Source organism: Larus michahellis, chromosome 8 (assembly GCF_964199755.1).
Source record: "Larus michahellis chromosome 8, bLarMic1.1, whole genome shotgun sequence".
Classification (NCBI taxonomy): domain Eukaryota; kingdom Metazoa; phylum Chordata; class Aves; order Charadriiformes; family Laridae; genus Larus; species Larus michahellis.
Window position 1 is genome coordinate 51550140 of NC_133903.1, and position 26493 is coordinate 51576632.

At 44.5% G+C, this 26493-nt stretch overlaps 4 protein-coding genes across 8 annotated transcripts; 2 read left to right on the forward strand and 2 right to left on the reverse strand.

Moving 5' to 3' along the window:
* Positions 1-90: 90 nt before the first annotated feature.
* Positions 91-7225, reverse strand: YIPF1 (Yip1 domain family member 1). Of its 3 annotated transcripts, none has more exons than XM_074597067.1 (9): positions 6443-7225; positions 5663-5826; positions 4890-4970; positions 4693-4780; positions 4448-4564; positions 3211-3377; positions 2431-2613; positions 1355-1449; positions 91-368 (listed from the first exon to the last, which is right to left on the reverse strand). In XM_074597067.1, the coding sequence occupies exons 1-8, from the start codon at positions 6471-6473 to the stop codon at positions 1360-1362; spliced, it is 921 nt and encodes a 306-aa protein (XP_074453168.1). In that variant the 5' UTR covers positions 6474-7225; the 3' UTR covers positions 91-368; positions 1355-1359. The 3 variants fall into 3 exon arrangements, with proteins under 3 accessions (XP_074453168.1, XP_074453169.1, XP_074453170.1); XM_074597068.1 differs by having other exon boundaries at positions 5663-5796; positions 6443-6684; XM_074597069.1 differs by lacking the exon at positions 4890-4970 and having other exon boundaries at positions 6443-6673.
* A 356-nt stretch (positions 7226-7581) lies between these two features.
* On the forward strand, positions 7582-11556 carry DIO1 (iodothyronine deiodinase 1). The gene is made up of 4 exons (XM_074597072.1): positions 7582-7912; positions 9414-9557; positions 10737-10936; positions 11418-11556. Exons 1-4 carry the CDS (start codon positions 7582-7584, stop codon positions 11499-11501), a joined length of 759 nt encoding a protein of 252 aa, XP_074453173.1. The 3' UTR covers positions 11502-11556.
* On the reverse strand, positions 9874-15569 carry IFT25 (intraflagellar transport 25). 3 transcript variants are annotated; one of them, XM_074597075.1, is made up of 6 exons: positions 15169-15569; positions 14657-14763; positions 13896-13964; positions 13296-13339; positions 12740-12801; positions 9874-11465 (listed from the first exon to the last, which is right to left on the reverse strand). In XM_074597075.1, exons 1-6 carry the CDS (start codon positions 15264-15266, stop codon positions 11441-11443), a joined length of 405 nt encoding a protein of 134 aa, XP_074453176.1. In that variant the 5' UTR covers positions 15267-15569; the 3' UTR covers positions 9874-11440. The 3 variants fall into 3 exon arrangements, with proteins under 3 accessions (XP_074453176.1, XP_074453175.1, XP_074453174.1); XM_074597074.1 differs by having other exon boundaries at positions 12679-12801; XM_074597073.1 differs by lacking the exon at positions 9874-11465 and having other exon boundaries at positions 12336-12801; positions 15169-15563.
* On the forward strand, positions 15547-22277 carry LRRC42 (leucine rich repeat containing 42). Its single transcript, XM_074597071.1, has 8 exons — positions 15547-15702; positions 16551-17038; positions 19196-19327; positions 20359-20477; positions 20890-20978; positions 21067-21180; positions 21333-21417; positions 21789-22277. Exons 1-8 carry the CDS (start codon positions 15547-15549, stop codon positions 22043-22045), a joined length of 1440 nt encoding a protein of 479 aa, XP_074453172.1. The 3' UTR covers positions 22046-22277.
* The last annotated feature ends 4216 nt before the right edge of the window (positions 22278-26493 follow it).

Sequence of the window (26493 nt, forward strand, 5' to 3'; positions counted from 1 at the left end):
TGTCTCGCCTCCAGCCCACCTTCACACCTCTTATGAAACCTTCTCAACAGCTTTGGAGAATGAGTATCAGATCGTTAACAAAATAAGAAATCACCTTCAGAACACTTTATTCAGAGGCAAAATAGTGTTGTGAGTGCAGACAGACTTTTAAAAAAGAAAAACTGCTGTACAGGATTAAGATCAACAGTTCACTCCCCTTATGGAACCAGTCAGTCTCCAGTGAGTGTGGAGATGTCCGTATGTCCATGGGACATCACTGTCCTTTCTTCTACAAAAAGCATTCCCTTTTCTTGCGGTTTCCATGTTCTTCAGTGAAAAAATAGTCTAAAATAAGATTACTGTACAGATGGAGAAACAGGCATTGTAACCTGAAAGAGACAAATAACTCCTATCAATATTACAGCTCCTCACAGGCACCAGAGGACACAATAAAGCACATATTTACATCTAAATACTAAAATTGATTACTATCATTTGGAATCCTAATAGGCACCTGGGATGAGAAACTGATTTTGCAGGAGTAAAGCTTCTAAAATTGATCTGCATGATTAGACTGTGTCACAGATGGTAATTCTTTATGATCATTTTTGCTAGGCATATTTGGCTTTTTTCTTTTTTTTTTTTTAAATCTAATAGAGCTTCTGCTCACTCAAAAAATACTCTGATCTCCACATACATGCTTGCGGCTGCTGTACTTGCAGGGGCCTGGCCTCTGCATGTCTATTAGCCTTTCCCTGGACCTGTTCCACGTCTCATCTCTCCAACAGAATTCAAATGTCATCTGCCGCTGGCAGCACTCCCAGCTACCAGGAAGCAGAACCTCCAACCATCCCACACAAGGAATGCGGTCCGTACGGATGGCTCAGGCTCTGAGTCAGCCTTGCTCAGGGAGTACATGGATGTCCCTGTACACAGAGCTGCTGCTCTGAAACACATTGTCACAAACACCAAGGGGGGGAAAAAAATCCAATTTACTTTTAAGATTAAATGGATAGGAAAATAGGAGCATAATAGTTTATTGCTTAAGTTTTACTTGTGCAGTACAAGGAATTGAGGGAAAAATACATCTTTGAAATTACCTATGGGACTGAGTAGATTATTTAAATGTGTGTTTCTTTGCCAAGAGTAAACTGAAAGAAAAGAAAGATAAGATGCCTTTGTTCCTCAGAGTCTTTCTGGCTATATTTAAAACTTACAACTGGAAGAAATGTTAATAAATGGTATTTATATATTATATAGGTGCCATTTAGCAAAATTGGTCTGTTAAACCCTTTTCCACTCAACTACAGTAATGAGAAAAAGTTTCAAGATGTCTTGTGATGATTACAAAAGTTAGTTTAGATTGGATTCTTACCTTATTTACCGACTCCTTGTTACTACTGTTGATACATTGTGAGCAGGGATAACAGGTGCAGGAAAATCCAGTTCAGGGGCATCAAAAAAGTACGCCTGCATTATCACAGAGGAGAAAAAAGACTGTTTAGGAAGAAACTAACAGTTCTGTCTCGTCCCAGCTCTTTCCTTCCACACTTGCTGTTCACAAAGTATAAACACAGCACTGAAACAGCAGATTTGAAGCTTTTCTGTTTTTGTCAGATTAGAAACGGTCAACTAAACTGGTGCTCTAAACTACACCTTCAAACATAACAGTTTGCAGCTGAGGCCTTTAAAAAGACAGTATGGGAAGGGACTGGATTGCAGATATTTGACTGTTTGCTTTTTTAACTGGTGAAGCTCCAGGCAGGCTGCGGTGACAGGAGCCCCGCTGAAGTCAGCTGCAAGTCTCCTGCTAACACGAGAGTTGCGTTTTGCCTTCGCCTCCCTGCACGCTGAGCTGCGGGGAACCAAATCTATCTACTCTGGAAGCTGGGAGGGCAGGGAACAGAAGCAAAGCCTGGATTATATCATTCTGCCTACTGCAACAGAGACAAAAAATAATTTCTCATCACTGTGTATTTCCATAGTTTTAGAGTTTTTGTTTTCATAACGCTGCTATCGTGGAATCATATTTACTAAGTTGTAGCAGGTTTATGTTTTCATACATAAAACTTATAAGCACACGCTACATATTGAACATTTAATCATTTTAAAGGACTACCTAAGCATAGTACTCGTTGGAATAAGCTGCAACTGGATACAATAAAGATTGTAAAGATGATGAATTCCAGACAAATTTAAAGATGACTCTGTGAGTCATTTTGTGCTAAAGACTTATTCATTATTGAGTTTGTTACTGGCACTGTGAAAGTCAGATTGGCATCAATTTTTGATGTATTTGAAGTAATTGGAACTTTCACTTTGGAGGTTTTTCAGAAGTACTATTACTTTCTTTATCAAAAAAGATTTTCCAGCAATCCCCTTCCCTGCACCGTAACATGTCGCCAGTCCCAGGAAATAACGGATTAGAGAAAAGGAAAGGCAGTGTCATACCAAACAGCCGACAGCCAGCAGGGCATGAAGCAGAACAATGGTCCCCACGGTTGCCAGCGCAATCCTCCGGTTGTCATCTCGGACAGCGGGCCAAAAGGTCATCACCAAAACAGACCCCGAAAGGCACAGGGAGAACATCACCAGGACCCAGCGCACCACTTTTTGTGGAATAATCCATAAAATCTATAAGAGGGAGTAAAACGATTGTTAAATAGACTGTGTGAAACAGGGATTCATTTATTTAACGCATTGTTCCATGACGTTTCTTCACTTCCAGCCAATTTGTGCACAATTAACTCACGCCTTATCTGATATGTCTCTGTTATTTGAGGAAAGAATAACAGCAAGAGCAGACATGACAAGAGCATGTCCCCTGAGTTATGGCACTCCCTCCAAGGCCTGCCCCTTGCCAGAGCGGCCCAGGATGGTCCCTGCTAGGAGAACGTGTCCTCGGAGCCTGTCCATCAGCACTGCCACCCCACTCACCAGTGTCTGTACCCTGGGGACACACAGCCCGATTCCTGAAGTTCCCCTGGACCGCCTATGCGGCTTGCCAGCAGTTTGGATTTGCTGCCGCTGCGGAAATGACCTGTCCTGGGCTTTTCCAGGACCCACAAGCCATCTTTACGTTACACAAGCTTAAACAAAAAGCCAAGCAAAAGCAGCAAGTGATTTGCCCAGTCCCCAACATTTGGGCTAATAGGAACAATAGTGAATTTTCTAAAGCAGGACCTTTTTGTGGGGCATGTAATAGAGGTGCCCTCTTTAGGCCATACGTACCGCTGTGGGAATGTAAATGAAGAGGGAGTAACCATATACACACACGATCTCCAGGAACGAGTAGGACACAATGTTCATAACTTTACTGTTCCTCCACATCAGGAATCCCCAGAGAGCCAGGGGAACAAGCCAAGCATACGCATAAATCGTTGTTGCTGCTATGGACACTGGAAATACAACAAAAGGTTTCACATTTTACTCAGAATACCAGCCAGAATCAAACGTGTAGAAGCATTTAGCCCCAAAACTAAAAAACTATCAAAATATAAAAAGTTTGAATTATTAATAAATTGAGAACTTTGCATTTACATCCAGTTTACACCCACTAACCCACTACTTTACCAGCTCTTCAAGTTAGTTTAAAAGTAAAGACTCCAGAAAGTATTCTCTTGATATTTTCAATTTCTTTATTACACCTGTGTAGAAAATGCTATCGGTTTCAGTGTGAAAGGAAGTGTCACGGAGGAAAGAAAGACTTAGTTAGAAATTCGGCTACCAACAGCTACTGAAAAGTGAGAACAGACTGCAGACATGCTAAAAAATTTGGAGGAAGACACAGACACGAGTGGCAAATGTGAAATTATTCAAGTGACTGGATTCCCAAGCAGCAGCATTCTTCCAAGTACACTGGATTTTGGAAACAAACAGAAGCCGTGTTCCTCGGCAGGGATGGCAGTGTCCTTCAAACTACAAGGACGGGCATAGACAATTGGCTCCTCACTCCGAGTTCTCTGGGGCACGTATCAGTTCAGCATCTTTTGCTTAGAGTTTGCCAGAAGGTAACAACTCGGTAGGTAATATAAGTAATATTCTAATTCAGTCATTTTCTGTCTGAGGTCTGCGGGCTTCTAGGAGGCCACGGAGCCAGAAAGGCACCTACAAAAGCACCACAGTAGCCACTGCTGGGCTGTCCCTCTCTGTACAGGGGGACATTCACTAAGGCTAGAAAAACAACTGCTCTAATTACTCCTACCTGCTCTAGTAAAACTCTGTAGCTACTTCATGCTCTGGAGGAGTAGGGTTCTACCTGTTACAGCCCATTTTAAGGGCTCGTTTCACATCTCTAAGAATTTAAAGAGAGCAGTTAATCAAAAGACTCTGCTAAATCAGAGCTGTGACCTGTTTTTACATTACTTCACTAGCACATTAAAAAAAAAGAAAACCCCAAAAAACCCCACCAGAAACAAAGCAAAAAAAACCCCCACCAAACTCAGGACTGTATTGACTACTTACAAACCTTTTCTGAACTCGGGCACATAGTGGTATGTTGGTTTGCCCAGATGGATGAAGAAATTCGAGAGATTGCCACTAACAGCAATGGTAAAGACGAGTGTGGCACATATCCAAAAAGGACCTTAAGAAGAAACAAACATGTTCAATAACAACTCCTCTGCCCTCTTGTTTTTTAAGGCTAGCGAGTAAAAGGCAATACAAACTCAAAACACTTAGCACAGAAGAGAACTTCTCACACCTCGTACGTACCGTAAAGGTCAGGATTGCTGCGGATATACAGCCTCACAAAGTTCTTCCCCGGTACTGGGAAAACCGAACCTTTGATTCTGTCCAGGACCTATGAATACATACAGATTTGTCCGACTCAAGATACAAAACAGAAAAAGCTCAGTATCTGGATAAAAGATAGCTCAGACAATAGTTCTGCTCTGGAGTGAAGCATTAACCTGGTACGTGTCCACATCGAAGAACGTCTGGTAGTACTCAAACGTCCAGAAAGGGGCACTCTTCTTCTGTCCTGCAAGCAGCTGTACGGAGGGGAAAGTCAACACGAAAAACATTACAAGCATGCAATTTATGTATTACTAGTTCACTTACACAATAGTTAAATGATTTCTGTACCTGGACAGAAAACAAACTGAACAGGCTGCTGCTTACTATTTAATGGTTTCCCTTTCCCCTGCTAGTATTTGTTAGCAGCGGCTAGTCTTATCTCCCTGAAAGCAGAATGGTGGCCTGGCGTTCTAAAGAGCCGCCAGATATTACCTTCCACCACGTCATTTATAACACATGCCGCCATTGGTATCACAAGTTCCCTCGCCGTCGCTGACAGCTGCATTAGCTGAGCCTTCAGACAAAGCCCTGGCCGTTTCCAGGTTTCCTGCTTTCCTGCCAGAGTCACCAACCCCACAGCAACAACCGACAGAAACAAACACCGTGCTGTTTTCAGCTGCTGCTGCGCTCATGTCCTGGCGTATTTGAGTAGCATAAATCACCGCCATTTCAGTTCAATTTCCTAGGCTGCAAAGCACAACAGCTGAGGAGCCAACGCACGTTTGCTTCTGCTAACTCTGCTAATGAGAAAGTAACCTGCAATGGGGATGAAGCAGAATTTTAAGTCACCCAGCATGAATCCCTGGTGTACTTCCGAAATATCTCAGTGTTCCCAGCGCTGTTTGTGTAGGTGCCAATGGAGGCGCTGTAGGTGTAAGGGCATTACCTCTGTTTTATCGGAGTCGTCGGTCCCCAGTAATTCATCATCCTCTTCTCTCCCTGGGTCCTGCCGACGGCTGTGCTGATTCTTGGGGATTTCAGCTGGCTCGTCAATGCTTATTGTAGTAGCGTCAGGATTTGCTGCAAGCAAATTAGCTGCATCGTCAAATTCTGCAAATAAGTACATTACAAGAGAGGCAATGATGAAGCTAACGAAATTTTTGCTTTTGTGGCTGAAAAAACTGCATTAAGACCCCTACACAGCCCAAGAAAGGATACATCACTAGTTTAGGCACGTCAAATACGACCTGCTTCTTAAAGCCCAAACTGACATGGATCAAGCTGAATACTTACTTAATTAATAAAGCGTGAGGATGTCTTTCCTGCTAACCTGCCGGCATTATGATAAACCCGCACCACTGAAACCTGCCATCAGCCCCAACCTGAGACTCCGCAGGTCTCTGCGAGGGCGGGGGGAAGGAAGCTGCCCCTCTGAAGCGACTGTAGAAATGGCTATATTTCATCCTCTCCAAAAATTAGGTTTTTTTCCCACCTGAGTCTATTTTATCAATAAATCCGCTTAAACAAGTCTGAAGCTACAGCCCACCCCCTCCCGCCGGGAAGGGCTCCGGCCAGCAGAGGTGACACCGGGCGCACAGTCCCATGGCCGGACGCTAGACATCCCTGACGCTACCGGCGAAACCCCACGGCGGGTTTTCCTCCGAGAAGGCTCAGTGAGGCTCCCCGGCTCCGACCCCCCACCGGCTGGGCCCCAGCCCACCTTTACCTTGGAATTTGAGGTCATCCACAGCCGCCATCCCCCCGCCCTGCTGCAGAACGGGCGACAGCGCTGAACCCCTTCCCCGTGTCCCTGTCCGTGTCCCCGCTGCCGGCGGCCCCGCTGCAGAACAGGTGAAGACCCCGCACCTCCGTCCGCCACAGCCCAACCGCTCCCGGCCCTTAAAGGGCCAACAGCCGCCGGGCGGTGACAGCCAATCAGCAGCTCCGCCGCTCTCCTCTCCTCCCCCGCCCCTCAGGCTCAAAGGAGACGTCGCGGCGACGCTCGTCGCGCCAGCCAATCAGAGACCGCGCGGCGCTTTCGCTTCCGCCTCCGCCCACCTCCTTAAAGAGCCCGCGGCGCCCCGAGCGCTGCTGAGCTGGTGTTACGGGAGCGGGGCCCCGGCTGCTGTTTGTACGTGTCATATACATACACATACTGATTATACGTGTAGCTATATGTTATATAGTCCATTATAAACGTATATTATATATTTTATAGACCACTGTGTAAAAATATAATATATAATAATGTATATTATAGAATTTATATTTTTATATATTATAGATATTGGGGTGTGTATATATATAGGGCACCCCCCAGTGACAAGCAGCAGCCACCAGAGGAGGCCAAGCTGTTGGAACAGGCAGCTGTTGGTGCAGCCCATGCGAAATGCAAATGGTGGCATCAATCCAAGGCCCCCAGCGTCACCATTGAGGGTCCAGCGCTGAAATGTGACCGCTCTGAGACCCGTGGGGTCCCAATGCGGAACCGCTGGCACCGCTGGCAGCATCACACCCTCACGTACCGCTAATGCAACTCGGACTTTCACCCTGCAGCTCTGGGAAAACACCCTGATTCAGCTGCTCTCCTTAGTAAAACACACAATATATTAATGAATAAGCCTTATAAATGTGCAATTAGCACCAAAAATCTACCTGTCACTGTAATTAATGCCTTTGGTGCAATGGAGAGTGCGGCTGAGCAGCTTCTCGCTCACGCAGACACTGAATTCCGCGGAGACGTGACGGCGTGCAAAAGCAAAGCAGAAATTCTGCCAAACGTGAACTTTTTTCCTCCCCCTCGACCTTTGGCCCTGCTGTCACTCCGCGTTCCCCGTCAGAAGCGGCCAGACCTCCTCCAGCACCATGTTCCGAGTCAGGGTATTCCTGCAAAAAATCCTGATTCTTCTGCATGTTACTACGTGCGTCATTGTCGGCAAAACGCTGATGATCCTGTTCCCCAATGCCATGAAAAGATACATCCTCAAACAGGGCGAAAAGAGCAGAATGAACACGAATCCGAAGTTCAGCTACGAAAACTGGGGCCCGACATTTTTCAGCTTCCAGTATTTGCTCTTTGTGCTGAAGGTGAAGTGGAAGAGGCTGGAGGATGAAGCCTACAAGGGACATCCCGCTCCCAACACGCCGGTGGTGACTGTCAACGGGGAGGTTCGTCACCTCTTGGATTTCATGCGAGGTCAGTAGATGGGCCGCGTAGGTGGCATTCACGGATGGGAAAGGAGCAGCACATTCACTCCAGCTGCCTCCTGATTTTCAAACACGACCCGTATTTATCATCCTGGCTACCGTATCCCTTCACGCCAATAAGCTCAAGAACATCTTGCAAAAGGTGGCTCTGCCTGGAAATACCTCTTCACTGATTTTAGGGAGAGAAGACCCAGAATTGGAGCTGTGTGCGGTGATTCACAACTGTTGGCTGTCACTCCCTGCGTACGTACAGAAAGTCCCCCACCAGAGCCCTTGGCCAGCACAAAGCCTAGAAAGCGCAGTGCTTTTTTCCAGATTCAAAGTGGCTAGAAATAAAGCAGAAGAAGCTGCTTTGTACTTTGTCCACTGCCTCCCACGGAGATCTCTGTAGAACATGGAATTAATCATTAAACTGCAGTCTCAGTCCCCACGGGAGGGATTACACCCTTATCTAACTCTGCTTTTCTAATTTTTTTTATATATATTTTTTTTTTCTATAGAAAACAGGATGCAAATCTGGAAAAGAGACACACAATATCTACAGGGAGGTACCCCCTTTATTAGATTCTTTAGGATATGGATCTATGCTAGCAGCGGTTGTTGAATTTAAACCCAGCCAGAGGGAAGATCTTGAACAAATTTCAGATAATTTAGCATAACCACAGACTAAAAGAGTGCTTAAAAATCCTGCAAGTCCTCTTAAATGGAGGCCTTACAAACAGATGCTAACACCTGTGGGCATGTACCCTGATAATTTATAAGCAACTGCATAAACGCTTTTGCCAGTGGCTTTTTTAACACTAGTTTAATAAATAATAATATATAACCAGAGTTCTGTTTGGACAGGAAATTGCAGAAATACACTGAATGCATGAAAGCCTGCGAGGCATGACTGAAAAGTGCAGCTTCCGCTCAGCTCAGCTAGAACAGACGCCTCTGAAAAAAAAATCAAGACACGGCCACTGGGTTCATTAAAAGGCGTTAAAAAAGGACTCTGTACTTACATGTCCCTCCCTCAAACGCTGTCCTTTGAAAAACCTTGTGGATGACCATGTTGAGTATTTTTGAAGTTCCTTCGTACGAAGGATCTCGGGGAGGCTGTGACGCCCTACGCGCTGTATATCCATTTTAGACCAATTCCCTCTCCCAAAACATTGGTAATTTGAGTGCTGGCTCTCGTGATGCGGAGGCGAGGGAAGCTGTGGGACCACATGGTGCCTCCTGCCTTTGCCAAGGAACGGATCCCCTTCGGATGAGCTCCGTGCTGGACCCAGCACAGCACAGAGCCAGGCGAGGGTTAAAAAAGCACCTTTGTGCCTGTTTTGCATAGACGCAGATGTTCTGCTGATGATTTTAATGTCCTGAGAAAGTTACAGGGTGACGTACCTACTATTGCCCAGGAAACTCTGCACCTCAAGTCAGTGTATGTATTTAATTCTCTCCTTCCTCCCAACACTGATTTAATCACAAGCTGTACCCTTTTCTTCCAGAAAACCGACCTTTAATCCTGAATTTTGGAAGTTGCACCTGACCTTCGTTTATGTTAAAATTTGATGAGTTCAACAAGCTCATCAAAGATTTCAGCTCAATAGCAGATTTCCTTATCATCTACATCGAAGAAGCTCATGCAGCAGGTACTGTACAAATATCACAGTAATGCCTACCAAAACTTCAGACGCGCATCATTCCCTTTAGGAAAATACGTATTTTGGCAAAGGAGGGAATGCAAATGGGAAAGAAATCACCCTCAAAAGTGGCAACACCAAATCTTGGCACCAATTTGCGTCCCTAATTCTCTAAAGCTTTTACTCACGCATCTGACTTTACACTGAGGCACTCTGGCTGAAGGCTTCATCTCTCTGAAGCGAAGCACGGAGTTCTATCTTTATAAAACTTCCTCTCAGTGTTAGTACAGCCCCTTCTGATATTAAAAAAAAACCAAAAACATTTAAGAGAACAAAGGTTTAAGTATACGATGCCACGTGTTAACGTTTAAAAAAAAAAATAAATCATTTAAACACATTTCAAGAACAGGAGGCAGACTCTTAATTTGAAAAAATTAGCAAACAAACTGTCCACACATTGGCCCTGATTTTATCCCAGGGTTAAGGTGGTTTTCTACAACATAGCATTCAGAGTTTTCAAGTTTTCTAACAACACATCACTTTCAGTAGCTGAGAAAAAGGTAGTAACTCAGTCAGTCATCAAAAACTTTTACTAGTTTCAACTTTACTAGGAAGGGTTGTGTGCAAACGTGTGTTTGCGTATTTCCAAAAAAGGAAGCTGTGCCCTGGCTCAAGAATGTTTCACTTCTCTCACAGATCTGAAATTTTGTTTCATAGGCTCAGTGAGTACAACCAAGCAGAATGAACAGTACGATTGCTGAGACTGTGCTAAACAAACGGGTATCAGCTGATAGCACTACTTACCATTATAAAATCCCTTCCTCTGAGCCAGTAATTTTGGCAAACCTTACCTAAATAGGCTGTATCTCCCCCAGCTGATCTCTCTCTAGGGTGATTGACATAGGAAAATTTCAGCTAAAACACATCAAATATTTCTGAGTCCAGGGCAAGGGGAAAATAGTTTGCCAAAATTAAAGAAAAAAGAAAAAGATCTTGGAACCATTTATTTGAAAAGCTGTAGTGCTCTCACACTCTGAGGGGGGGCTTTCATTTCATGGCAAGTTTTGGTGTCAGCAATAAACTGCAGTACTGTACAAACAGAGTTTTGGGATATGGCACGCAGTACATCTCCACCCTTGGCACCTATTCAGAATGTTCCTTGCTAAATCCCTTTCTCATTTGTTTTAGATGGATGGGCTTTCAAGAACAATATTGTTATTAAAAATCACAGAAGCCTTGAAGATCGAAAAATTGCAGCACAATTTCTTCAGAAAAATAATCCTTTATGTCCAGTGGTTTTAGACACTATGGAAAACCTGAGCAGTACAAAATATGCTGCATTGCCAGAACGACTCTATGTACTTCAAAGAGGGAAGGTAATCTACAAGGTAAGAAATATCGACAATAATAATGAGCACAATATATTGAGATTTTTAAATTTCAAAATAATTTGAGGATGCTTTACATTTAAGTCAGGATTTCATTCTGTTTCAGAACTAGTAATTTCACAATTTACTGTGACTGGAGAGAAAACGGACTTGTAGCAAAACCAGTCTGGGCCTTTATGAAGTACATATTTGATGTACACCTCAGTCCTGCTCAAATATTTATCCTTTGGCTCATTAGGAAACCTAAGTACATCTAAGCTGTGAGATCCAGGAACGCTGTCCAGCTCCAGGATCCAGAGTCTGGCCCTGTCCCAGTTACACAGCAGGGTGTAACCTGTGCATGCACCATCTCCCACACGACGGCTTCCATGCAAAGGAAGCTCAGGCACATCTGCCCATAGTTCTGGTGCAACTGCTGCGTGCCAGAGGACTGCCGCTTTGCCTGCTTGAGCATCACTGTGTAATTTTATTGCCTCTGCAGGGAGGAGTGGGGCCTTGGAATTATCACCCCCAAGAAATACGCGCCATCCTGGAAGACATGAAAAAGAAGAGGACTTCAGAATAAAGACTATCTGGATAAAAAAGCTCAATTAATAAGTTTTCATAGATGTAAGTGTAAGAAGGAAAAAAAAAAGAATAATTTAAAAATAACAAGAGAGACAAGAGGGAAAAGAATCTAAAGAGCATCTGCAATGTGGTTCATTATGTGTTTGTCCAGAGGGTTTCAAGTCTCCTCACTACAACCCCAACTACTGCACTGTAGCATCTTCCTACACTTACACCACATGGAGTAATGAAGAGTAGTTGGGTCCACGGAGCTGTCAGGACTGGAAACCAGCATTTAAATTTGTAAGGAATATTGTGCAGGATAAACTTCAGGGGTGGTGACATTTGCTGCAAAAGTCGACTGGCATGCAAAACACTAATTTCACGTTATTAAGATTCTCTTTCTCTTGTATACGTACAATTTTCCTAAATGTTCACCTTCACTGACTTCAGAAGGCTTCTGAATAAGACAATCTCTATCAACATTTGTTTCTATTAATATTTGTTATGACAGTCATAGCATAAAGCATGGACGGCTGTGACCTGACTGTAGAAAATATTTATAGAAACAAGGGATTGATCTGCAATTATTAAAAATCTATCAGAGCACTTCATATGGCTTCACATTATTTCCCTCCCTGCCCTGCCCCTCTCTCCCCCACGTTATTTATAAGCATTGGTATATGTTTATATTCATCCTATTAATCTTGAACAGTTTGAGTTGATGACAAATTTACCAATTTAAGAACTTTTGAAGGACTTGTTTGACAGTAGGAAGTAATAACTCCCATTTAAGTATTTGACACTTTTTTTTCCTATTTAACTCAGTGCAAGGGACACATTTTACAGGAGATCGAGTTTTAATTCATATATTAAGAAAGCCTGATACAAACATACTTATTTAAATGGACTCAGTTATGTTCAAGTGTTCTAAGGTAACAGTCTAGGTTATAAAATGAGAAAGCTGTTACTACAATTAACAAGAGTACCGCATTGCAGTTGGACTTGATCTTAAAGGTCTTTTGCAACCTAAATGACTCTATTCTATTCCATACATTAAACCATCGGGGAATACATACTACATCTAAACCTTCAAAAAACACTTCAATACAAGGTTTTCATAATAAATATTCTCTGCACTACAGGTATCAAAATATAGTTTCTTTATATATAAAAAAAGAAAAAAAGAGAGGTACAAATTTAAGCTGGACTTAAATGTTTTCTGCTGTGCCCTCTGCCATCACCCGGTGCACTGACACAAAATGATCAAAGGCAGATTTGATGATGAAACGCAAGTAAGTGGCTTGGAAATCAGGAAGCTGTAGAAGGAAAAGGAAATGTTATTGCGTTCTCTGTAGTAACATCACTATCCGACAACATTTGCAGCAGTTTGTTAGGCAGAAGGATCTAAATATTTATGTATCTGTTTTTTGAATTACACATAAATCAAGCTCTTTTAATACATCTAGCCAGCTTCAGAGCTTCTTTAGATGACAGCAATTCAAAAAAGTCCCATTGTTCCTCAATAGTGCAGCCTTAAAGGCAACAACTGAGGGAGGAAAGACTGCCACACTTCTCGAAAGAGTTCCTTCACAGAATTAGGAGCAGTAGGCAGATGCAATTTCATACCATAATCTACAAAGGAGCAGTCGAGAAGTGCAATTTTATACCATGATCTACAAATTCCCATATCTAACATCAACTTAGCAATAACTGTAAATAAGGATACGTTTTGGGTTTTCATGGTTTCTCCCTAGTTGGTCTAGACATCCCATTTCATGAACAACTACTGATGTACACCATAAATACTCACCGGAAATTCTTCCATTTGAAGCTGTCCTTCTGTGTGTTGCAAATCTAGAAAATATATTTTAAAGGAAATAATGAAGAATAATGTGCAATACTGTGAAAAGTTTCCACTGGACTTCAGAGTTCACGGGAGTTTAAGGACCATGAACTTACACTGCATATAGAAATAAGGTGGTTGTTTTAACAAGGTGATTTAAGAGAACAAATACTTTTTTGCAATATCCCAGTGTATATATATCCCACCCACTACACTGTTTTATAATATGTCACCCAAGAGGCATTAAAAACAAAACAAAACCAAACAATGCAGGAAATGGCACTCTATTATACTACGTAAATCTGTTTTTAATTTTTGGAACATAAAAGCGAGTACCTAAGTAGTGCTTTTAGCCCTTTTACAGCATTTTACATCTCCAAACTGCTACAGAGACCACCAGTGTTCATAAACTTCATTCAAATGTGACTATTACATTAATGTCTTAATAAAATAATCATCAAGCCACACTTGACTACTCAACGAATAGACATGGGGTTAAAATGACTTACTGAAAAAGATCAATGTTATTCCCACAAAATCCCTGCTGCTTCAGATTCAGAATCTTACCTTTTTCAATGCACTGTTCAAAACCTACTGGGTCTTTAGATACGCTTCTTTCAATCCTTAAGGTCCGCACTAAAATATATATACATACACATTTAAAATATCAATATGAATTCTGACTCATTATTAATATTTATTGCATCACTTTTCATCCACAAAGCTCTCTAAAAGCATTAACTAATCCATTCTTCGTCTGACTTATGGGGCAGGACTGTAATACAACCAACATCACGTACAAGGTTGGACGAACAATGATAAGTTTTCATGTCTTTTGCGTAGCCTCTGCAAACGGTCAAGGTGCTGTCTCCATGCTCTGACCTTGTAATAGTAAGTTCTGTTTTAGAACTCAGACTTCCCTTCACATTATTTTAAAAAAGTACGACTAAGAGAGTTCTGTCCTATGAAACTATTAGAATCAATATTCAAAATAAATCATTAAAAGAGTAAGTTTTGTAGTCCTGTCCATTGAATTAGAACAGCCAACGCTGTGCAAGAGAACAATTAATTATAAGCTTCATACGAGTTGTTATAAGGACAAAATAAGTGCAGGTGGGGCAGATTTTCCATCTTTTTCTGATTTATTTATGAAAAACTTTGACGGCAGAGAGCCAATTGCTTTGTTAAGCTAAATGACGCTTTACAAATTAAATTAAGCTTTAGAAGTGACTACTTACAGAATGCGACACCACTGTGAGAATTTACATAGGCATGGAGACACGTTTTAACATAGCGCGTATTACATACCGCAATACATGAAGTCTTACCCAAATAACACTGGATTGCGACTTTGCTGATTTTTACGCATTTAGGAAAACCGATAATGAATTCCTGTGGGAACATCCCTGTTGTCGTCCAAAACGTTTCTGAACTTCTGTGGAGAGAACGGGACAAAACCCCCACCTGCAGATTCGCTCCTATAATAACCTTAAAAAATTCTACCACAAAAGAAAGGAAAAAAAAAAGGCTGCAAAGCCATTTTTATTTGGGGTATTTTAAGCAAACCGCTGTACGGCAATGGGGAAGCGCTATGGAGGTATTAATACTTTAACGTGCTCTATACCCAAGCAGCAACATAGGACTCAGAGGGTCCCAGAAACAAACAAAAAAGTTAAATTACGCGTTAATATGAGTGGGAAGGCAAAGGACAGAGCGTGGCGGAGCCGGGCTGCGGCACCGGCAGCACCGGGAGGGATCCCCGGGGGGATCGGCCACCCTCGAGGAGCCGCTTCCCGCCGGGGCCCACTCCTCCCTCACGGCCCCTCAGCGCCCCCCTCACCCGTCCGCCATGTTCTCGGCCGGGTGCTGCTCGTCGCTGGAGGTGGCCAGGACGACGGCGGCCCCCGCCGAGCTCAGACACCAGTCTGCGGCCCTCATCCCCGGGCGGCGGGGAGGGGAAGGCCGGGACGGCCGCTACCAGGCAACGGCGGCGGCCCCCGCTCCGCCCCCAGAAGCTGCGCGGTGCTTAGCGGTGCCCTGCGGGACCCGCCACCTCAGAGAGCCCCTCAAGTCCCCGGCTACGCCGCCGGTGCCGCAACCCCCCGGGGGTCTCCCGCCCCGCTGCCGCCGGTGGGGTTTGGGAGCTGGAAGTTCGCCTCAGGCAGGGAGGAGGGAGACCGGACCGGACCCCGCCGCCCCTCAGCCCCCCGCTCCCGGCATGCTCCGCGCCGCCCCGGCCCCGGCCCCGGCCCGCTGGCGCTCCCCGCCCCCGGCGCGGCTCCGCCCGCCGCCCGCCGGCGCTGCGGGATGGGCGGCGGGAGCGCCGAGCCGCGGCCCGGCTGACGGCGCGTCGGGGCGGCCCCTCCTGGGGCAGGTAGGTGGGGGCCGGGCCGGTGGCCCCTGGGAGGCGTGGGGAGCGGGGCGCGGGGCTCTCGCCTCCCCGCCAAGCCGGGGGGGGACCCTTCCCCTTGCCCCCAACCCCGCCGCGCTCATCCCCAGGAAGAACGCGATCCCTTCACAGAGCCCCCCTCCCGCCCCCTCAGGGCTGGACCCGATCCCCCCGGACCCCTCTCTTCCCGGGCAGAGCCCCATCCCATCCGCTCCCCTCGCAGGGCCTAGTCCCCTCCTGCCCCGCAGGACCCGAGCGCCCAGGGCAGGAGCTGACAGGACCCCGTCCCTCCTCTGCCCCTCGCCGTGGCCGGGTCTGCGCCCTCCTGCCCCCCCTCACAAACCAGAGCCCCTGGGCAAGGCTGGCACCAGGAGCCTGCCCACCCTGCCGGGGAGGGAGATCCTCCAGCAGGCTCCGTTGCCCTGCTGCAGGCAGCCATTTGCCCTCCTCCTCCTCCCCCTCGCCTGCAGCAGAGCCAGGCCAAGCTGTGGGGGCTGCTTCCCACGCAGACCCCCCACCACTGTCCGTGCCTGTGCAGGTCTGGGACCCTGCCCCGTGCCTCTGATGGCCACCAGGCACCAAGTGGCAGGGCCCTGAGAGAGCAAAGGCCCTTTGCCTCTCTGCCAGCCCTGCATTCTGCTCCCACTTGAGTGGTGTTTGCGGTTTGATGGCAGACAGCACACCCCTGTGCCACACAGCTCAGCCATCCTTGCACCGCAGGGCTACGTGGCCGTGCTTGGGGCATTGAGGATGGCTGCCAGGGTTTGGGGTCTTTCCCGAGTAGTGTTTTCCCTTGTGGCTATTCTTTACGTGTCTACGGTTTGTTTTTGCAGAACTGGACGAGGGGAATGTCTTACTGTCTCCACTCTGAAAGCCATTTGGATACTGGGCCAATATACGTGCGTGAAAATGGGAAGCTGCACATGGTAAATCAGGGTGCAGGCAGCATACAGAATGTCACTCCCAAAACAAGACCTTTTAGGCTGTTTTCCAGAGGATTTTCGGTGGAGCTTTGTATGAACAGGGAGGACGATAGGGCAAGGAGGCAGAGGACTGATCATTTCATCTTCACGTACACTAAGGAGGGGAACCTCCGATACTCGGCCAAGTCTCTCTTCAGCCTAGTGCTGGGTTACATTTCTGACAATGTTGATCACATTGACTCGTTGATTGGTTTCCCAGAGCAGATTGCGGAAAAGCTCTTTTCAGCTGCAGAAGCAAGACAAAAGTTCACGGAACCAGTAACGGGACTGAGAGCTCTACAGAAGTTTACTGAAGCATATGGCAATTTGGTGCTATGTTCATTATGTTTGCGGAATAGGTAAGTGTGTTCAGTAACAGATATTGTCATCTGCTAGTGCTTTTTGTTAGCATGCTTAAAAGTTTCCCTTAAATTATTTTCTCTTAAAAATAATTTAAAAAAAATCTCTTGGGCCTTATGACACCACCTAATTTTAATGAAATGACCTGAGCCTTATCTCACTTTGCTGCTTGCTTACTTTTGTCCCATTCCTTTCCTACAAGTGCAGCTGGTGGTTTCATTCCAAGATGCAAATCGTAATACAGGTGACAGGCTACATCCGTGTTAACTAACAGGGGATTTTACGTGAAGGATTAAACTTCCAACTTTTTTTAACAATAATAATCAGCGCTTCCACAGCAATCTCTGTGTTTAATGCATTCTCAGGTATTTAATGGGAAGTTTTTATAAGTGCTGCTAATAAGCATTTCAACATACTTAGCTGACTGTACAGATAAAATACACCCTTGCAAACTGTCTGGGTTTATTTACTATAAGCTTGTTATCCTGTTTCATTTTGGGGCCTCAGAAGAAGATACAGTCTTGTAGGTAAGTTACAGGCTTTGAAGTCAGGCAGGTTTTACCTTAGTTTATTGTGGTTCCCATCCCCATATTGAACGCGCTTTAACGAGGTTCTGATTAGAGTCCAGCACCATTTTTTCCACCTTCTCAATGTCTGTGTTGTCTTTCACTAAAAGAGAGTCTTGCCAAGCTTAAAACTAGAGTTTCTAAAGCTGTGTTCCTACTGAAGTCTTTCCCAGTAATATAACCAGTCTATCTTCCATCTGTACACTTGAAAAAGGGATGGTTTATCCAGTTTAAAATCAAAGTAGGGACATATTCATCTGAAGTGCCAAGGGTGTTTTGAGCACAGTAGGAATGTTTGAGCAGAGGTCAGTTATCTTTTGTTTTATCCTTTAAACCTACTTCCTTTTTATCTCTAGTACAGATACTTTTTATGGGCTTAATTCAGAAATGAAGTTACCTCTGGCATCTTTTGCCATTACAGAAAGCCGAGTTAAGTGCTGAGTCTTTGAAATCCAGGAAGTAAGATATTAAGGCATTTCTGATTAATCTTATTTCTAAGAGAGCGCGCTCTACTCCTCACAACCCCCCTGAGCTAGTAGTGTCTCAAGAATTGTCTTGTGCTCTGCCTATATGTACCACCTTCTGCACAGCTGAATTGCGTGGCAAAGAGATTTGGTGGGGTAGTTTGATAGGTGTATACACAGTGGGAGGATATTAAGATCCCCTTATTTGCATGGCCAAAGAGGTATTCCTTTAGGGATCAAATTAATAAGCACCCCTCATTTCAGCAGTGAAGATGCTGACCTCAGGGTTTGTCTTGCCATGGGGAATATAAGGTAAATTCAGGAGAGATTAGTGAATGTGGGGTTTGCCTTGCCACGGGGACAGTAAGATGTAAGTGCAGGGGAGACTGGTGATGTAGAGACTGCTACGTGCTTATTACTGCATACTCATGCAGTGGTTTGTTCCCATCTCTAAACCTCCTACTGAATAGTTCCAGCACAGATGTTTGCGTGGCTGCAGAGTGAGTCAGATCAGGGAACCAACACAGCTAAAAAAATAACCCACTGAGTAACTGCTGCCTGGGGTGCAGTCCTAGCTCTACTCGGAGTCTTGCAGGTGTCCTGTAGGACTTTAATCTCTAGTGAAGTATTTTATTTACATATATAAAAAGTAAAATTTTGCTGTTTGACAAGATATCCTGATACATTTGAAGTAGATTTTAAACCTGGATGAATGTGAGTTTGTCTACACACTTCGTAGGTACTGAGGAAGAACAGTTTGTGAAGTTGATTTACGATAAGATAGAATATACATTTTGCACTATTTTGAAATAATATAATAATAATCTGTAAAGAAGTCCCTAATTGCAATGTTTGCAAGTTGAAGTCTTAATTGTTAGTCCAATATTTTGAATCAAAGCAAAACCATGACATTTGTTCAAGGAGAAAACTGGGAACTCAGCTGTTTTGTGTACTGCAGACTGCACGTAAACTGGTAGTTAGGACAGCTGGCTAATTTCTGTCAATTTGCACATAGGTACTTACAAGAAATGACTGCATTATACTTGTGACACTTGAGGATATAGGGATATAGGTGCTGCCTTATGTGCCTGAACACTGATAGCTTTTTATTTTTCTCTCTTTGCAGATACTTGGTTATCTCCGAAAAGCTAGAAGAAATTAAATCTTTCCGGGAGCTGACGTGTTTGGATCTCTCCTGTTGTAAACTTGGAGATGAACATGAACTGCTGGAACACCTCACCAAAGAGGCTCTGTCTAGGTACTGATTTCTTGATGCATAGCTAAAAATGACACTTTCTTTTCCTATCACTAAGCAATTCAAAGAATCAGGCTGTGACTGTAAAGGAAATTTTCACAGGCAGAAACGTGTAAGTTTGAAGATTTTGGTTGTTCATAAAACACGTTCTTGAGGTAAACAAAATACAAAATTTACTATATCCAAAGCACATACTGAATTGTAAGATGTGCAAGATAATTTACTGTCTCATATTTTTAAATCAACTTTTTATATAAAAAACACAAAACCTGCATCTTGAGCATTTGGAATTTTTACACTTTCATTTCCCTTTTCAAGAGAGAACTTTATCAGCCAATTTTTTTAACCAAACCAGTGTTCCAGATAGAGATTTCTGCAAGCAGTATGTGGAATACTTAATTAATTAACATTTAAAAAAAGATTTTTTGTAATTTTATTTAATACTAAAGATTGAAAAGTAGAAAATCAATAGGCAGGACAATTGCTAGTTAGGGGATATTATGTTACTATAAGATTTTGGTGCATTTTACTTCAAGGCTGTGTCTTGAAGTGCTCTGGAGAATGTTTTAATGATATGTTTTTCCCCCTGAGTTTTGTTCATCTATGTTATGATACCTCATTGCTAATTTAAAATCATTGCCGTATCTCTTATTAAATCTGCCCTCTCCCATTTGCCAAGCATTTCTCTCTTTTTAGTTTTGACCGGAGTCGAGATTGGCAGCCTTGACTTAAATAGCTTCAGTGTATAAAGAACCTTATTGTCTCTGTTAGCAAATGCTTGTGCTCTAGGATCGGTTTGTCACGGGAGCTCTGGGAATAGCTGGTCAAGCAAGTGCGTCTGTTGAGCTAGCAGGGGCAATATAAAGGTATTTCTTAGTCCTACTAACCCAGGCTTCTTCCTTGCTGCTTTTTACTAATGTTAACAAAGCGTTTGCACAGGAAGACCCCTGCCTTCCGACACAGAGCTTTAGGACATTTTGCTAAATTATCTAAAATAATGACTATAAACTATGTGTTTATATCTCTCCCCGCAGTGTAAAACGGCTTCTCCTGAAAGACAACTCTTTATCAGATGCAGGCCTTCGCAGAATGACAGCACCAGTACGAGTATTGAAAAAGGGGCTTGAGAATCTTTTGGTATTAGACTTGTCTTGTAAGTACTTCATGGGTTAATATTAGAAGCAAACTGTAGCCTTTCTGATTAAGAATTTCTTCTCCTTAATGTTGAAGGAATACATGAATTTAATGATTCCCATGAGCCAAGTACTCAACCCCAAATTTTACCAACAACTTTCCAGAAGGCGCAGGTCATACCTGTAGTCTCAGCCACTTGCTACTTACGTAAATATTTTTAATAGTTTGAGAAATGATATTGTGATATTTGTATTTTGATCATTAGAGGGAAAAAGTCAGTTTTGACTCACTTTCAAAACTTGAAGCATACTACAGAAAAAAGGTCCAAACCCCCTTGTTCCAATATCAGCTTTTGGAACAGACAGTTTGTTGGTATTCTGATCATCTTTCTCCACGTCTTGCAACTTAATTAACCATTCTTGACCTTACAGGTAACCCTAAAATCACAGATGTGGGAATTGGATACCTTCTTTCTTTCAAGAAATTGAATTGTTTGGACATTTCTGGGACAGGTCTCAAGGTAAGCATCTCAAGGAGCATCTAAGTGTACCAGACAAGTGTCATCAAATGTTCTTCCCCTCTGCTTACTTTATTTCCCTTTTCACTAGGACGTTAATGCTGTCATTAAACGGATCCAAATGCAGATAGGCCTGGTTCACTCCAAAGTGCCTCTGAAAGAATTTGATCATAGTAACTGCAAAACAGAGGGATGGGCAGAGCAGGTACGGAGTTTTAAGTCTCTTTTACTCTCTAGAAATAGTCCTTATGGAGTATTAAAACACCAAATATCAAGGACTAAGGCATAGAGTTGTTTCCAATGATATTTCTGTAAATTTTACAAGAAATATTTTAACGCGTTCAAATGTCATTTCAGACAGTTTTGCAGTGGGAGCAGGCAGTTATGGAGGCCAGGAAGTCACAAGACGACTTGAGGTCCAGAACAGCAGCTCTGCGTTTCTGTATGTAACTACATATAGATCACATAGTTTATTTGTTTTCCTTCCTACAAGGAGTATTTTCGTACTTCTTTTTTTATAGTACAAAGACCATCTCAGGTGTGCAATCTCAGTCATTTGTGTGACTGCATTACAACGTGTTTGAGTTTTTTCATTTGTTATACCGCCGGATAAGTACAGCATGGCAGCGTGCTGAGGGCAACATATAACAACTGAGTCTTCTGCTTTTGAATCTAAAATATAAATGTTATTTTGCCTTAAGCAGTCAGTGTTCCAAGTTGGCTTGGCCAAAACACTTTGCAACACAAGTATGCATTTTAAAGCATAATTCTGTTTTTCCCAAAATTTAAACTTGATTTTTTTTTTTCCTGTAGATGGCAAGACACATAGAATAGAGGATGTAGTGAAATGCAAGCTGGTGGAGGCAGAAACAAAAGCATCTGGAAACTTGCAGTTCTATAAGGAAAAAGTTCAAAATTGTCATTTACCTTTGAAAAAGGAGATTGCAAGCAGCCATGAATTAAGGAACAATAAAAAAAGAGCTTTGGCTGAACAAGAGAAAGAAAGGACTTCCAAACAGAAGCATCTGTGCCTCAGTGTGGAGGACTGGGATTTGTTAAATACCTACTGAGTCAGAAAGAAGTGGGTCTTTTGTTTGTTGTTTTCTTGCTGATGACAGAATTTAGACATATTGAGAGGGAGTAACAAAGGAGACCGGCATCGGCAAAGCTGGTTGCTGGGATATGCTTGTGGGTTAACCTGTGCGTGGGGAGGGAGAGTGTCAAGGAGAAGGTTGATGATACTACTGTATATTTTCAATACACAATAATTTTTTCAAATAAAGTTTTTGTTGTCATCCTTAACTAATTCTTCTGCCATAGATGTCATTCAGAAAAATAGCTGGTCCTATCCCTTCTCCTCTCTCGCCTCCTGAGGGGCAGAAGACTAATCACCGCAGCTTATCTGAAAGGAAGCTGCACTGGGCTGGTCAAGCACCCTGGGACGTTAATAGTGGTGGTAGAACATAAACCCCAGCCTGTAAGCACCAGGCTGTGCCCGGAGAGCTCTGACAAAGGCAGGAAGCAAAGAGGATAAGCACCGGCCCCAGGGGAGGGAGGCAGAGAGACAGTAACCCCTCGCTAAAGGTTATTGCAGAAATCCAAAGTAGAACAGAAGTCCCCTCTCTTTCTCATTTTAGCCCAGGAAATGAAAGCTGAAACTGGGTCACTGTAGAGATTAGACTCTGCAGTTGTAATATGTTCTCCCTTACAAGCAAATTCACTGCATTTGAGAACATTCTGTGGTTTAAAACCCTTTCTCGGTGTGTATGCTTGCCTGCAATATACTTCCCATCTAAAAACAGGGTAGTGTCCACAGAATTATACATATTTGCCATAAAAAAAAACCCCAAAACACCAAAAGCCTAGATTCTCAGACTCGTTCTGTGTTGGTCTGTCTGAAGCCAGGAGTACCGTGAGTTGGGCACTCGACCATCATTGTGCTCTTAGGCCCATCAGGCCAAGAATTTAACTACAGGTTTCCTCTCCTAGTGCTTATTTAGAGGATATCTTCCTTTTACACTGTTGTCAACCATAATTCAGCAACAAGAAAAGCAACACATCCTTGGAAATCATGAAGCGTCCGAGAAAAGGAACTTGACCTCAAAAAATGCATAAAGAGCTAAATCTCTTTCTCTCTTCACTGTTAAATTGATGGATTTGCCTCAAAAAAGGACAGCCCACAAACAAAACGAGAATCCTTGCAGTCAAGCCCTACATTTTTTCCCAGAAACTCAAGACTATTAATAGCTTCCACTGACAACTACATCGGCCCTCCGTTGAGACAAATAGCGGCACAAACAGTGACTTAGCAAAACAGCGTCACAATGGGGAGGAAGACGACTGTGGTGCTCAAGCATAATCCTCCTGCAGCTGGCAGCTGGTCCCATGGCCACGACGGATTTCTTTTGCTAGCCCTTCCACCACTAGTGCGAGCACAGCGAGATGCGCGTCTCGGGGAATCGTAAACTCCATTTCACATCGGTAAAGCAGGTGGGAGCTGCTGCCTCGAGCCAGGAAATAGGCACACGGTGATTTGACATGAACGGTCTGCCCAGGTCACAGCCTTGTTGGTAAAATAATACATTACAGCTTTTCTTTTCAAAAAGGGTGTTTTAGACCACTGCGTGTCTTACACTTTCCATCCCTGGTACTATTATTCCTTTCCTTAGGTTTCTTGCTGACCACAGCAGGCTTCCTCTTTTAAACGCACTGCGGTGCAAATTTTATCCTAGGAAGACTCAGACACACTTACTGCTGTGTCCTCAACCCACTCATCTCCGTTTATTGCTCTCTGTAAGACACGCAGCCTCTGCTGACCGGGAACAAGGCAGCAAGTAAGAAAATTACAGGAGGAGACTCACCCTGCAATAGATGGGCTCAGCCAAGTGCCTGCTGAAACCGCCCGCTGCGTCCCTGGCTGTTTCCAGGCTGGTTACTGAGTCTTGCTGCCTGTGGACTGTTGCTTCCCTTGTCCATCTTGGTTAGGCTCTTCACAGGTGTAAATCCAGAGCAGGATGTGTCCCCGGTTCCTCTCTCCTAACCCGGGGACCATTAATCCCAGCTCTGGCACCCCAGGGACATCAGCCGGAGAGCAAGCCGGGGCTCTACCCTGCAGGTACCAGGTGGGTCGGTTCCTCTGACACCAGTAAACTTTTACTGGCTATCTTAAATGCAGAGATCACATTCCTGACCCCATTTCTTTGTGGTTTACCTCAATTAGAAAACTTCTCAGGAGAGGGGAGTGTCTGGTTTCCTCTTTCCAGCCATGCCCCCTAAGGCTGCCTCCATTTCCTCACCCTCCTGCTGAAGGAAAGAGAAGGTGGCACAAGAATCTTCCCTGCCTTAACCATTTGCCTTCTTTATCCGTCTCAAAATAAAGTAAGAATTCCCAGATCCCAACGTTGTCCCCATCCAGCCAAGGCAAACCACCACGTGACCTCCGCTGGGCTGGAGAAGCAGTCTCCCACACAGCAAGCACAAACGTCCGACTCCCCACGCTCACACGTTGCGTGCCCAGCCCCCTTTCCTCCTCTCCCTCGAGAGCACCTCAAAACTTGGCAGAGGTGAGCCGTGACAATGATCGACAAATCTTGGACTGGGAGAACAGAGCAGTTGCCATATGGGTCAGCCTAACCGGCATCCTCTTCCCAACCACAGCAGACATCGGAGGCTCCAGAAAGTCATGGCTGTCCCAGTATCTTTGATACAAAGCAAATTTTATTTACCCATCACATTGGCTGGGCCCTATGCTGAGCGTGAGGGTTTTTTATATTTTTTAACAGCTTGTTAGTTCAGTCCTTACCAACTACAGTTGCTCCGTTATCCATATGTAGTTCCCATCATGAGGGATGAGGTTCTTCTTCCCCTCCTCTCCCACCTTTCTTTGACCGCTGGCCCGTAGAAGCCTGCAGCAGTCACAGCCCACCTGCCCCCTGCCAACGGAGGGACCTTGTTGTGCTTCAAAGCCAAGGAACAGGCAAACAGTTGCTGCCTGAGCCCAATTTGAATCAGAAAGCTCTCCTTCCCTGGGAAGGAGAGGCTGATCTGGTAGCGCTGCCTCTGAATCACCCCTCCTTGAAATTTCCTTCAGAAATGCTGCAAGACTTCCTCATTGACTGCCCCAGAAGACACTTTGGGGTAACAAGAGGAACAACAGCAGCTACAACAAGCCAGGCTTTATTTACCAACCCCGGCTCAGCCTTGTTGAAGTGTTAGATGTCTGTGACTCTCCAGCAAAAGCGTGCATCTCGATTTCAGGCTTTGATGGAGGCTGGAAGCTTGCAAGTGAGAAATATTTACCGAGAAATCTCCTAACCTCTCTTCTGAGCTGCAGCACCAAACGCGCCACAGTAATGTTTTATGGGCACGGAGAAAGAAAACCATCCGTCCTAGCCAGGTGTGGAGAAGGACAGGTTGTTAAATGCGTCTTTAAAACTTTCTCATAGTCCTGGTTCCGTTATGCAGAGTTTTGCCATCTCATTCCAGGTGAAAGTATGAGTCAGAATACAGTAAAGCTATTTTTAAAAGATCTCTCAGCCCTACAGCTGTATTCCAGCTACAAATTAGCAGAAACATTCACTGTTGATGCAAGCCATGATGACATGCAGAGTTGCAGATCACAGGGCAGAGAGGAAATGATTGAACGGGGTTTTATTTTTAAAGATCTATGACCTGGGATGGTGGTGGGAAGAATATCACCTGGTGTTTATTTTGGGCCTAGAAAACTAAGCGCACTTACTGCAAATGTGGGCTTTTCTCAGAGATGATGTTTTAGACACAGAGGAGCTTTTCAAAGGAGCAGAGAAAGATGGCACCTTTCTTAAATTTCAGTGGCGGGCTGTATGGCGTGGCTGTATCTACATCCTGAGGACTGCTTTGAAGGCTTGGCTGCCTGATCCTGCTCTGCTGGTGGAGGAATGAATCGAGCAGTGAACAGACCCCGTGTCATCCCTCACCGCCCCAGGAGCAGCACTTGAGTTTCTGCTGCTCCCTGCTCCAAGGCTGCGACTTTTTTTTTTTCCCTCCCTTTCTTTGCCATCTTCAAGCACAAACTCATCCCAGCCCCACGGCCATTCTCAACCTGCTGAGCTGCTGCTCCAGAACTGCACAGCCCTGAGACAAGTGCATTTTATATATGCGCCAGTTCCCTGTCCCTGACCTGCAGGGATGGCTACGTGGTCACAGGGACACGGGGATTTGTCCCCACAAACACTGAAACACCCACTGCAGTCTTCCTTGCCATTACACTCTCCACGTTGGCTTTCATGGATTGAGAAGAGGGCGGGAGGCGGCCTGTGCAGCAGCTCCCCACCGCGTCACCCTCAGCACAGCGTTCCTGAGGAAGTGTCCTGGGAGCATCAACGTGGAGCCTTCAGAGCTGCTGCTGAAACCACCTGCAGGTGTGCTTTGCACACAAAGACAGGGTTCTCCTCCTGCCCACAAGGATCAGGAGTGTGAAGATGTGTCAGAGGGAAATGCCAACCCAAGGGCTGGAAAGGCTCACCTCACTCAGCTCCTG